The sequence below is a fragment of the Gavia stellata genome, chromosome 32, assembly GCF_030936135.1.
Source record: "Gavia stellata isolate bGavSte3 chromosome 32, bGavSte3.hap2, whole genome shotgun sequence".
Lineage (NCBI taxonomy): Eukaryota > Metazoa > Chordata > Aves > Gaviiformes > Gaviidae > Gavia > Gavia stellata.
The window spans coordinates 2,061,599-2,075,651 of NC_082625.1; the positions used below are offsets into that span (position 1 = coordinate 2,061,599).

The window sequence follows — 14,053 nt, forward strand, 5'->3', positions numbered from 1 at the left end:
TGGAGCAGCAGAATAGAGGAGCAGGAGGGAGATGTGGACAGCTTACAGGGGTGGGATCACTCTTCTTTCCTGCGCCAACCCCGCTGTGTCTCTCGGTACCCGAGTTCTTGCAGTTCACTTGCGTAGTGGGGTTTTGATTTTTCTCTTGTTATGCAAATGAGCACAGGTGTTTGACAGCATGTTCGCGTTCTCAGAAGAAAAGCAACTAAAATATCTTCAGAAATACACACACACGCTGTTTTAAAATGACTTCTTCCTGTGTTTCAGAGCTTGAGGTTATCTCCTCCTAGCCTTGGCATCTCGCTGCCCCGTAGCCACCATTCAGCAAGACGGCGAGGAGGTCCTGCAACGCCTCTGTTACTTCATCACCGTCTTGCTTAAACCCTCCCGTCCCTCCTCCCCAGGATGTCACTTGACATTGAACTAAAGCTCTTGAACCTTAAGTTCCTTGTTCTCTGTGAAGCTTCGTTGGTAGTTTGAATGTCTGAGGGCTTTTGCTGTCATCCTGTTCCCCAGCGCTTCAAGCTCCAGTACTGGAATTTCAGCACCTTCAGCCTCGCCTTAGTCTTTTCGGCTCTTTGACTGTTCTCCAGTTAAAACTAGGTCAGAAACAACTGTCAGCTTCTGATATTTCACTATTCCTGTTTTATAAGTTGTAACCCAGTGTTGCTGTGTTTAATCACTTGCTTTAATTTTAACGTATTAAATGTCTCATCTTGCTCTGCATGAGCAGCCTGACACAGTAGAGCTGGTAAAACTGCCCAAATAACATCTTGGCTAAAAAAGCAATGTTACCTTGATTGGGTCTGAAAAGGTGAATTATCTGTTTGTTACATATAATGCCTAAGATGCCAGACTGACAGATTTTTTCCACAAGCTCTCTCTAACTGTACCTTTGCTGGCAGTTTGCGTACAGCCAGTTTTCTAGCTGTCATTAACCAGCTTCTCTTTCTGTCTGAGTGGCTCTTTAACCTGATGGGTGAAAGAAAAATAGCTTAAAAAAATTGGAAACCCGCAGATTGGTGAGGAACACGGTAAAGCGGGTATGTTGGAAGTCATTTAAAATATTTATTTTTAACTGAGAGTTCTAGCTGACTGTACCCATTCAGCATTTTTATAAGACTATTATTGGAATGGTGCTCCAAGTCTGAGCCAGAGTGCCTCAGTATTCAGTGAAATCCACCTGGTGTAATTTAAGAGTATCCTTACTCCGTTCTTTTAGACAGACTTTGAGCTAGCTAGCAATATTGGAATTCTTAGGCGTTCTTGCATAAGCGGTACTTAAATTAATTCTTACTTTTCAGTATAGCTTAAAGGTTGTGGTTTTTAAATTCTGCCTGAGCTGTCGCCATTCTGGAAAACTTTTTAGAGACAAGTTGTTTTATTAAGCTGTTCTTAATACACTTAGTTTTCTTCTTTCATGTATCTCCTGCTGTTCTGTGAACCTCGTCTAGGGTCTGAGGATCCCTGGGTTGGAAACCCTTGGTGTGGAGGTACCAGTGCAATCCAGCTCTCGCTTACGGACCGGAACGGTCTCCAGTAAATGCTGCGTGAGGTGGCGGTGTCTCCGTATACCGCTTGGGAAATACTAGCTGTGTTTCACAGACGGAGGAGTTTCAATTGAGGTGAAATGCTTTATATAAGGTCACAGGAGGAAAGCTTCCGACGGAGGGCAAATGGAGCAAGTCTTGACTCTAAATCTGGTTTCGTAGTCACATTACTTCGACAGCATGGCCTTCAGCCTCGCATGGAGGAGCCTGGGTGTTTTAAGCAGTTACAGAAACTTTATTTATGATGGGGTTGAGGGAGAGTTGTTTAAGATGTGCTATCGTGACACACTTTTCTATATTAATTTGGGAAACATTTCCTTCTGATAGTTGAGGATTTTGTACAGTGCAAAGGCTAACCCCCAAATATTTGTAGTATGTATACTTGATACAGCCAGTTAAGGAAAAGCTTCCTTTTAACTATTTAACGTCTCTCAGTTCTAAGCCTGAGGGTGACCTTTTTCATCCATGTCTTAGGTCTGGCCAACACAGTGGGAATGTGTGTGCTTTATAGTCATTCAAGGTAAACACCAGCCAGATACAGAATTGTCTGTAAGCAGCTATTGTACAGTGACAGTTCAGAAAAAAACATTAACTCTTGTCTTGGGCTAAGAATGATGATTTTTATGGCTGTCTTGGAAGATGCTTGGCTGGAAAACCTTCGTATTATATTTATGTAGCAATATGAGAACTAAAGGTGAGTTACTTCAGTTACCTCTGCAGTACAAGCCCTCTCCAACTTCAGTTGCTGACCCCCATCGCAGTTCAGGAGAGGAATTTGGCAGAATAACATGTGAAGTTTGAAATAAGAGGAGCATTTAAACAGAATGTAACTGATCGGAAGAGTAGGTGAGTATTCATGGTGGATGTTGTGCTCCAAGCAGCAGAAACAGGGAAGTCTCGTCCCGCGGAATTGGGTCCCTCGTTGGCCCTCTCTCCGTTTTGTGGGTGTCTGGATGCATCCGTGCTGAATGGCCAGCGTGCTGCCGCTGCCAGGCGAGTGCGGGTCAGCCAACTTCTGCTTCCCCTTCCCCAGCGAGGGGAGACAAACCTTGGTCTTCCCTCTGTTTGATAGCTAACTCTAAATCTTTTCAGTGAATCTTCTTGAAATCATCATTTTTAGTTGTATCCACATTTCAAATTTGAAGCCGTAGAGGGTGGGAAGGGTCAGGAATAGAAATGCTGGGTAGTTACTGTCATCCTTTTTGGGCCGTCGGACCGAAAATGCCTCCATCTTCACATTTCACAGACCCGATTTCGTTGTCGAAGCAGACCAAAGGCATTATTGCTTGTATTGCTTCAGAAAGGCTAATCGGTGAAAAGTACCATTTCTAAGACAGACGATAGTGAGCCAAGTGATTTCCGTGATTCAAATTGTTTTCCTCAGCATTTTCACGAGCTTTTTGATTTCGTTTGAGAGGCGACCACATCTCCAGCAACCAGTGAACAGTTAGCAAACCTCCCTCTTCTTTCAGAGGAAGCACAGAAGCCTTCATTCAAGGTATCTTGTACTAGAGGAATGGCTTTTAAAATATTAATCTGAGAAAATCTAAAACCCCTTAATGATTCTTGGCTCATAAAACTGTTTAAGTAAAGCCTTTAGGGAAAACCAGAGCTGCTGTTCACCTTTAGCAGAGTTGGGAATTTTGGATGATTCAGTTTCCTTCTGCCAGTTGTTTTTTTTTTTTTTCCTCAGTCCTTTCCCAATTTAACAAGATCATCTGATAGCTACAATAAAATTCTGCTGCAAAAACAAGCAGTGTTGCATGCAAGAGATGATTACCCAGGGAATTTTGAGCATGGATGTCTTAATGGGGTTCTTGCCAGACTAAGGTCTCTCTAAATTGTCTTGTAGTGCAAATGTGTACAGATGCTGAAGCCGTGCTGCTGAACTTTTCTTAAGAGAATACGTAGTAATTATTACGCTTATTAGTATTTACAATGTATGGAGGCAGAACAGGAAATTTCTTTGTGGAATGGTGTTTCTTGTTGAAAACAGTGTTTCAAAGCGAATCCATGTGTTCAAAAAACAAATCTAAGAGAGTTTGCTTTCCTTTGCCTGCACTTTAGAAATACCAATATTTACCTTCCTTTTTTCTACCCTATCTTTAACTTACAGTATCTACTAACAGATTTAGCCGTGCTAAAAGATACGCAGTACTGCTCTGTAAGAAAGGGCTCGATTCAGGCCATATGAGCAGACTTAAATTCTGACTTTTTTTTTTATTTAAAACACTTTTTTCCTCCTGTATAAGCAAGTGACTATAGGGTTGCTATTTTTTAAAAGGGGTGGGCTTTGGGGTGTGTTAATTTAACTTTTTTCCCAAACTCCATACAGTTGCTTGCAAGTAACAAAACAATGGAACTTATTTCTAGGTTTGTCCTTAAATTTTTTGCGATGAATTTGCCAGCACAGCATTATCTTTGTGCGAGTGCTTTGGGAAATGTTGTTTCAACTTGTTTTATGCTTTCCTGGTTTTACCTTCTATTGCTTCTAGCTTGAGTTACAGAAGAAAAATCCCTTCAGGACAAATGGTAATAAAAATAACAGTTTGTTTGGAATTTTGTTGATTTCTAGTGTGCTTGTGGAAAAGGGGAAGGGGTTCTTGAACCTCTTCCTTGGGGATTCGGTTGGGGAAAACAGGACGAGACCCCGAGAGAAAGGTAGAGGCGTTCACATGAGTGGACAGTTTTGATTCAAGAATGCAATGCTGACTAATAAAATTAAAATAGCTTGGAGGGCTACTGGTTCTCAGTTTCACTGAGGGTCTGGAACACCCTTTTGTAATGCGTAATGGATGCGGAAAATCCAGCAACAAAAAATGAAGCTTACTTTTCAGAGAGATGCAGTAATTGTATCAGAACTACTAGGGTTTTTACTTGGAGTGAAGGAGACCTCCTGGGTTATTGCACTAAAAAATGGGCATGATGTTTTGTGATTTGGTAATTCTTTCATTATAGACTTTTTTTTAATTGATTACCAGACTACTTTGAACAGTTATACTAGACACTGAAAGCTGCAGGGGGATGCAAAGGTTCTTTTTTCCCAGAAAAAAGCCTTTCCTTGGTAAGCCTTTGGAAATCGTGGGAGTTGGCTCTTGGTCTTCTGACCGTAAAACCTCCCTAAGTAGCCCCGTCTTGTTAATAGTGAAATTGGTGGGAGTTTGTAATGATTAAACTGCAGATAATCATCCTTTAAGCTCCCATGGCAGTCTGGTGTCAGGCACAAAGAGTGGAGCCTTTATGATTATTGCTTCTCTTGCTAGACTTAGTAAGTAGGTCTCCCTTCACTCCCCGGAAAAGCAAAGATTAAAAAACACAGAATGAAAATGGGAGTGCTGTACCATTGGGAAATGTGCCCCTAGTCTCCGAACTTGGATTCCCAAATGAGGCTGACTTCTCCATCAGTGCTGAAGATACGTAACTGCATCTGAGTTAATTGGGATCTAGGGGCCCTTGATGCTGCAAAACCACCTTGGATCTTTTCCCGTTTCTTACAATATACGTTCCCTTTGACCTCAGACTATGAGACACCTCCCGTTTTGGTGTGGAATTGCACTGCTTTCCAGCTTTGGCAAGGTCGAGAGCAGCAGCCACTTGATACCGATCACATCGAGCAGTGACGTTGGACGTCTGGGAAGCAGCGGCGATGGGATCCAGTGACCATTTGGCCATTCAGAAAGAAAGTGGTATTCGGAACAGAAGTGTTGTGGCTCTTAAAATGAACTAGGCTATGCCGATATCTGTCCCTAGTGCTTATCCTCCTCTTGCAGTGTCTCTCTCTGCAGTAACCTGTCCCCTAACAGGTGAGCCCTTCTCTGGAGACAGGTAGGCTTCACTCTTCAGTGTCCTCTGGAAGTCCCAGGGCTGTTGTCTGCAAAAATAAGGCATGCATTTTCTTTGGAGACAGACCATTGCATCCTTGCAGCATCTCTTGCAGCCATTTCAGATGGTGTATTTGTTCGTATTTATTATAGAACAATTCTGTATCCATCTCGGTGCTCTTGAAAAAGAGTTACTCGGTTGCTGTGTTTGCATTGCCATAGAAATTTAGGAATAGGGATTGCAAGAAGTCATTTGGTGGTTCCTGCTCTTGGGAGGGAATTGGTCCAATAGATACGCTGGTCTGTTTGCCCTAGGCAGGTTCTCCTATGGCCAGACAAGGTCGCCTGCCCTACGTGGTCAGAGTAAACTTGATACCAAGTGACAATACTTTAATTATTTCTCTAAGGAATTGAGCCTCCTTTTAATTTTCTTCCTGAAAGGCATTGCCTAAATTGCATATATGTGTAGCTTTCCTTTCTAGTGGAAAACTACTGTACCTTGCACTAGCCAAACATCTTGGCTTAATGATCGTGAGCGATGTGTGGTTTGTCCCAGGATTTTTCAGTGTATGCAGTGAGTTGGAGCTTCCTTACCAAAGCTACCTTTCACAAGATTTGTGGTCTGGTGCTAAAGATGATCAGAGTATCAGATTTTGTGTCAGAGGCATCTGTTCTTTTGGAATTTAAAGGTTTATTTTTGCAAATACAGGATCAGGAAAAACACAGTTTGGTTCCGCACTAGGAAGCGAAGACTCTTTTGAAGCACGACTGGAAAGGTTTACTTGAAGTTACCAAGTTGAAACACAAAAATTTCACTGGGCTTGAGCATAAAACTTGAACTACCCTGTATGTAAAACATCACTGGAGTGAGTTTTGTTTGAGTTGCTTGCTCGTGCTGTGGAGGCTTTCAAAGATAAGACCCACCAAGAAGCTCCATACTTGGGACTAACGCAGAAGAAAGATGGGTTTGAAAAGCTGGGTGACCGCTCTCATAGCGGCATAGTAAAAAAAATTACTGGCAAAGCGCCATGTGCTGCAGCCCGTGAGGCTGGCAAGCGTCAGCCTCCGTCCGCTGTCCTGAGTTTTGAGGGTGCTGATGGGCGTTTGGGTAACCAGTCTGGCTCCATATGTACTATTCACTCCATCTCCCCCTTTCCCTCGTTCCTTTTTAAAGAAAGCTTTCTGGCACCCGCTCTACAACTGCCGTGCAGCAGGGAGGTGTACCGAGGGTTTTTGCCTTGCCCCGCCTGCGTTGCTGCCTGGGGAAGTGGTGCTCAGTTGTTTCAGTTTAAGTTTCCACATAAATTCTGCAAAGGATCATATCAACAAATACACCACGTTTTATTCGGGAAGATCTTTTTAACGTGGATTAGATGAGATCAGAAGATCCAGGCATGCATGAGAGAACAGGCTCCATGGCTAGCTCAGCTCTCGTGCCTGTGGGGTGACATCTTGATGACAGTGGAGTTTAATTGCTCTCCGGTTTGCTGATACAAGCTGTTGTCCATTTAGGGACTGACTTTCTGCTTTACGTTGCAGGCACAAAGCATTTCAATTAGGCTACACTTTTTTTTTTTTTTTACACTTAATCATGTGTCTTACTCTCTAAACTTACTCAAAGGTAGTGGTTTTCTGTATTTCAAGTGGGCTGGTATCTTTGATGCTCAGATTGTGTAGTGACGTAAAATTTCGTATGCTTATGATGCTTCCTTAATAAGGAGCTGTGGATGTTGAAATTCTGTAACTCAGTCACAGTTTCAGTAATGTCAGGATATTTTTGGGCTGACGTTTTTAATAAAACTTGGTTTGTATCTTATAGGGGCACTCTTGGTTTTTAATCCTGGAAAGTTAAACTACTGAGGAAGTGATGTTTGTGTGCTGTAACAGCCCACTTAAAGTTACGCAATTATACAAGGAAGCCAGTATGTATTTTGCAGTTTAGCAATTAAAAACTTTAAAATGTACAGCTTAGCATTTTGGCTGACATAAAAGCTCTTTATCATTTTATTGCTGCTTGCACCGTGTTATGGCTAGGATTTGTAGGTGCTTTAATATTACAGTGATAATATGCATCCATTAATGCATATTAGGAAAATGATAGATTATAATAAATATGAACTACAGTTCACAGAGTAATTGGTAAGTCTCCAGCTCCTAAACCTTCATCAAAAGCACCTTTTAAAAAATTATTTGTATTAAATGCTTGAGTACTCGCTTCTGCCCCAAACAAATATTTCTTTTAAACGTTGGGGAGAGGAAAACGGGGTAGAAAAGCGGGGAACTGGGCCCAGCAGACAGATACGGTTTCATCATTTGACAACACTTCGAGATTACCCTGTTACTACTTTGATGAGCGGAGAGGAGGAGTGGGCAAAGGCGGACATCGGTTAATTCGGGGGTTGCAGCCCGAGGAGTGCTCGTCGCACCCCGCAATGCTCCTGCACGGGGGCTGCTTGTGCACGGTGGGCTTTGCCGGTGCCCATCTCTGCGTCTCTGGGAGGATGCAGGGGGACCCGAGTCCTCCAAAAGCATCCCCATGGCTGCGATTCTCACCTCGGCAGCCGACCCTTGTCGCAGTGGCTGCTGGCACCTCTCTTCAGTAGAAAGCTAAACTTTTGCTTCAGTAGTTGTGGATTTACGTGGGATTTCCAAGACTCTTTCCCTGAGAACACTGTATTTGAATAGCAAAACCAGTAGCTTGTCTCTGAGGCTTATGTAGTATAAAAAGGTCTGGAAGGCTTTGTAGTTTAGGTCAACAAAAATTATATAGGATCTATAATTTTCAAGTCTCAGCAGACTCGATCCCATCTGCAGTCTGTTCGTGTCCTCAACTTCAAATGAGATCGTTGGGAGGCCTTAAATTGCAGATGGAAATTGTGTTGCAGGGAGACGGTATTTTAATTCGGTAAGTAATAGATGTGACATAAGAATATTCAGGAGGCTTTTTACTGCTGTGTTTCTGGTAGGAGGTAAATATAAGCCTTGAAAAAGTGGAATGTCTTGGGAGAAGTCTTTTGTCTCTGCCTAATATGCAGTGGTTCTCTCTTGGGCCAGCTTTGGCTAATTGACTGCCAGTAAACTTTGCACAGAGTCACTTGAAGTTGTTGTGGGTATATTCAAAGGTATTTGCTTCCCCTGGGATTTCTGTATCTTGCTACTAATGAACTTTGGGACTCTGAGTTGTCTCTTGTGAGTCTGTCACAGCGAGACACTGGATATATTTGCTTTCGTTTTGGTCCCTGTTTTACTTCGCAAAGTCTGCGTGGTGTGTTTAAAACGAAAATGTAAGTGGAAATCTAAATCGTTAAGTTCTGTTCAGGTCTGCAGGACACTTTTTCGAGGACCCAGGTCTGCTTGAACAGAGTATCCTCCCGGATTGGGATCTGACCCTTCTTTTCATCCTTTGCCCAGTTGTGCTGAGAAGCCAGAGGAAGTAGAGGAGGGAGTATGTCTATATTTGGACCACTCTGCGTGGGCAAAAGAAACATAAACTAGTCATAACCAAAGAATTAAAGAGGAACTTTGATGAGTTTGGGACATTAGCGAGTCTGAAATTTATGAATTTTAAGCGATTTCTGTTTCTTCTCATTTTTGTAACTGGCTTTTGAGGTGCAGCGGCTTTACCTGGCTGGAATTGCAGGTGACAGTTCACAATGTCCCGTTAATGCCAGCCTTGGGGTTAGCGTCATTTTATAGTTTGTCTGTATATTTATTGGAATTCTTGCTACTAATTTTAACGTTTGCAAGAAGCTTTAAATTCTGAAAATAATTCCCTTGTTCCAACATAAATAAGGGTAAGCTTTCATTTGCTCTGTTTGCTCGGCATTTGTGACTTTTAACATTCAAGAAAACAGACAAATACACCGATACTAAGGATAGGCAAATATTTTCCGTATAACACTGCCTCCAGTACAAATTCCAGTAAATGCATAACAGAACTTCTCGAAACAACGTATTCTTTAATTATCTGTATTTCCCTGAAGAAACGGGGAGGTTTCCAACTGGTTACTTGACCTGAGGATTTCAAATGTCCTTTTCTGATCCTGCGTAGGAATATCCCATCCAGCTTTTCCACTAAATGTTTTTAAAACCTCATGCCAGCTTTGATCCTACCCGATAAAGTATTTTGTTAGTTTTACATTCAATTTTTGTGTTTTATTGACACTTTCTTGTTCCTCCTACTCTTTACACAAGCTTCCACGTGCCAGATCTGGAGTATTTAAGTGCGAGGAACTGTTTGTGCATTGCCACCGCCTCTGTGAGCCTTCAGAGTATGTATTAAGGGTTCCTAGCTCTCCTCTAGCCCGGGGAAGCTAGAGGATGAAGATGAGCATAATACCATGCTAATAAAAGACAAATGTTTTGTGGGAGCTTTGGGGATGAATTTTTGGGTTTTCGGTTTAATCTCATGACTTCTGAAATAATCTTACGGTATCTGGAGGACCATCTGACAAAAAGCACTTGGGTCTGTGGGGTTTGATTCATGTTGGAGTCCCAGAGCAGAGCTTTAGTGTTCGAAAGCTTGCTGCTTTATTTCTCTGCCGTGCCCGATGAATACAGCAGGAGCTATGGAAGGCAGTGAACTGGGCACAGAAGCATGGAAATGCTCTTTCCGGATAGCAAATAAGTGAATTTTTATGGAGTAAAATGCTGGGTTATCAGCCGATATAACTGGGGTCTATTCAGGCTCCTTTCGAGGGTCTGTTTGCAAGCCGGGTAGGTTCGGTGAAGCTGGCAATTTAGGTTTGGATAGATCTCGGAGAAGTACAGCCACGTATTTGCGGTTAGGATGTTCCTTTGGAAGTTATTCCGATAGAGCTTAGGAACATTGGTGAGTTTGACTGCAGGAAGGACTCTCCGGTTTGTTAAAACAGTTCATTTTCTCTTACGGTGAGATGGGAGGAAGCTTGACGCATTTTCTTAAAGATTCATTGTAGGAATTGGCAAACAGTGAAGACGTGGTAATGATTTGCTGACCTTTCAGTCCTGCGTCAGGAAGCCTTTTGTTGAAACAATAGTGAGCACACAGCAGACATGTAATTCATGCGTCTTAGGTGTGTTTAAAGGGGTTGTGCTTGCTCTTGGTCTGTGCATAGTTTAGAAATTGATTATTCTTGCGTGGTAGTCGCTTGTTCTCTGGTCCCACAGGTCCCAGCAATCATGCTCATTCACTCATGGACCTCTTCATCAGCGCTGTCACCGTTACGGATGAGCGTGTTAACTGCAGAGGTGAACATCTTGTACCTGGCAGCAGAAAACCTGTTGAACTGACAGGTCTCTGGTTTAAAATACTTTATCCTAATCAGCTCCTACTAGCTATTCCTAAATATATTGAGTCTCATGGAGGAATAAAGCTAGAATTTGTTAGCGGGGGGATGCTTAGGCTGTGCAGGTGGCCCAGGTGCTTGGACAGATCTGTCTTGTTTTGCCTCTTAATTGAACACAAAGGTGAGGTTTCATCAGCATCCTCGATATACCAAAGATTTACTGAACCCTGTAAGTTGGTGTACTCTGGCGAAGGCCGCCTTGCACCCGCAGCAGTACCACGGTCCTGTCCTGGGGCCGAGGAGATGACTTCTTTTTGTTAGAAGGAGAGGCAGAAAGAGGAAAAGATCTTGTTCCCGCTGATGGGACGGCATTTCTAGGAAGCTGTAATGAAGGAAGTTCACTGTCTTGGCATCACTAAGGAAGAAGAATTAGGTGACTCTTTAGAAGATGGCGGAGGGATTTTGGAAATGGGAGTAAGAACCCTTTAAAATTGGGGTTTGTCCATACAAGAACATTCAGGAAAGTTAATCCAAATGAACTGAAGATATAGGTTGAAATATGGTTTTAATTTCATTTAGCTTAATTCATCTGTTTGCTTTTATTCTGAACGAAGGTGTCCATGCAGGAATTTAATTTCATCTAATGGAAGTACGTAAATTTATATCCTTAATTAGGTTAGGGGGTGCGTGTGTGTTTTCTTCTTCCCTGAGCATTCTCAGATGACCTGTAGCCAAGGAATTGGGCGTCAGCAGAAGGGAAGCAGTGCCTGTGTAGGTGCAGGGGTGGTGTTGCCGAGGAGCCAAGAGCCTTCCCCTTCTCTCCCTGAAAGGGGAACTCAGACGGTGCAGTGACTCTCCAATATCCAGCTCTTCCCTGCGATCCCTTCCGTGGAGGGCAGCAAGGAGTTACAACACTGATATTCCCCCACGGCAGATCCCAAAACCCAGCAGTCCCTAGGCACAGACAACTCGGGAGCGTAGAAATACTGTATTTCAGGGGGTCCAGGAAATAAAGCTAAAGTTTGCCCTTTAACTCAGGTGAACACTCATTTTTAAGTTTGAGATTACACATTTAACTTCAAACCATTTTGTATGTAGAGTAGGGAATTTATAAGTTCTGTAATTAAAGCTTGTCCTGATTTGTGTAACAGTACTTCTGTATTGTTACTGCCTCGTTATTCTACTTACGTGCTTCATATTACCTTTTTATTCCACTTAAGTAATTTTCCAGAATTAATTGCAGAACTTCACAAATCCGTAATTAGCTGTACAAGATACGCATTGAGATTTTTTTTTTTAAATCCAGATTTTTTTAATGTTTCAAATGCTTGTTTGCTCAAGTATGTTCATATGAATTTCTGGACACATTGCACAGTACATGCTGACACCGTGAACAAAAAGCTGGCCAGTCTGTCTATGAACAGTGTGCTGTGGTATGCGGTGTCGTGGCACTCAAGGAATTCAGTGATCTCTGTACGAAGAGCAAGATGTTGTTTATTGTTTCTTTATAAAGGTTGTTTCGGGTCTGTAAAACTTGCTGTACAACGCAGAGTGAGTGCTGTCAGCTGCAAGCATACTCTTGCTTTACTCACAGTCATAAATATCTCGTAACAATTTAGGGTGTGATGCAGATCTGTTAAATTGTATTGGATGGGCTCTTAAAAGGTTCTGAAGACTGTGTCTTGGTACGAGCTTATCCTAGAAGGATATTTTCTTGCTAGTGATTTTTTTGTTGTTGTTGTTAATGTCAGCATATTGTGGCTTAGATTCCTCACTCCTGGGCTGAAAGCATTTGGAAAGGTTTTATGAGAGATGATAAACTTAATGGGCTTTCAAGCTGTTAACTCCTGTGCTGCTAAACGTAAATGTCTGTTTCCATAATCCTGTGGAAGTCGGTGTGATTCTTTATAACGCCGGGAGATGCAGGCGCTGTGATAAGGACTATACAAATGCACCGTTTGGGCTTTGTCCTCTAAACTCTTCTTGGTGGTTTTCCCATTGAAATGTGTCTCCCGTATATGTGGCAACGTGTTCACTCCTAAATGACATTTCAACCTGTTCGTAAATTCTTCCGTCCCTTTGGAAGGCTTCACAACGGGATCCCACGTGCAGCGTGGTTTTCCACCCCATGGAGCACCGCTCCTGTGCTGCAGGAGGGTGTCTTTTAGTGCCTCTTGGAATGTTTTGTGTGACTTAGGAAATAAAACCAATACAGCCACAATTCTCCTGAAAGTCAAGAGATAAAAACTTAGCGTGGCTTGCATTGCATATGTTATTTCTTTCCCTATAGCTGAAACCTCAGGTAAGAGTTCGAATTCTAAAGCCTTCGTGATCTTTGTAAAATTGCAGCAAAGCGAAAAGTGCAATTGCAGTGCAAAAAGGTTGAAATTCAGTGGTCTTTCTGTCTTGAGCAGATTTAAGGGGTTTTAGAGCTAGCAAGAGTATGACTTGTTGAAATGTAAGCAAATTAGTATGGAGGCCGATTGTTGAAATAGGCAACGTAACAACAGTATTTTGCAATGAAGTTGAAGTTTGCTTTTCCAATGAATTGCCAGCTTTCTATTGGAAAAAATTTGCTTAGCGTGTCCTCAGACCTAGAACTGTAATAAATTTTCCCCTCAAATATCCACTGTTTAACTCAAAACTTACATAAGCACTGAAGATACACAGCTAAGCTATTCTGTGCCTGAAATGTGGTTTAGGGGTCAGGAAGGAACTAAGCATAGTCTATCTGGGTATCGCTCAGAGCTGTTCTTTTTCTGAAGTAAGGGTACCACTGGTGACGTTACAGCTTTACCCCTTGTCTAGGTACAAATTGCCGTTTCAGGAGTTTTTGTATTTTCTCACTTGGAATTCTGTGTACTTCCCTGAACCTTTTTCCTTTACAAGAAGAAAGAAAGAAAAAAGTATAGGTGAAAAATCAAGCTGAGTATTTTTTTGGCAGTGAATGTTGGAGCTTTAAATTTCTCTAAGGTAATCTTTTTTTTTTCCCACTTGTTTTTGCAGGATGCTGTGACATCAAAACCAGTAATCCAGTTTCAAGGAAGCCAAGGGGTGAGTTTGTATGTGGGTTGCCTTGGAAGGTTCTTTACTGGCTTATACAGTTAATCTGAGTAAGGTATTTGTTCTGTATGTCTGTCCTATTCCCGTTCAGAGAGTGAAGCTCTGATTTCTGAAAGTGAGAGATGCGAAGTTCAGATGTGGTCCAGGAAAGAGTGCTTGCTCGTGGATCGCGTGGATTATCTCTCTAGAAAAGCTTTTCCCCCTCTTTATTTTCTAACCTTGCTAAACCTATAGCAGTGCAAAGTGCTGCCAGCATTGCTGGTGGTGAAATTTAGTTTTATAAGGCCATGCTGTTGGGTAGAACAAGGAGACGGAAAGTTCACTGACGGCAGCGCTGTGGTGGGGGCAGCGA

At 42.4% G+C, this 14,053-nt stretch overlaps 1 protein-coding gene across 1 annotated transcript in view; it reads left to right on the top strand.

Moving 5' to 3' along the window:
* ELL (elongation factor for RNA polymerase II) overlaps positions 1-14,053 on the top strand; it is a 53,349-nt gene that overhangs the window by 12,529 nt on the left and 26,767 nt on the right. Inside the window, exon 2 of the mRNA XM_059831970.1 lies at positions 13,645-13,692. Within this exon, the coding sequence (XP_059687953.1) occupies positions 13,645-13,692 (48 nt within the window). The remainder of the gene's footprint in view (positions 1-13,644; positions 13,693-14,053) is intronic.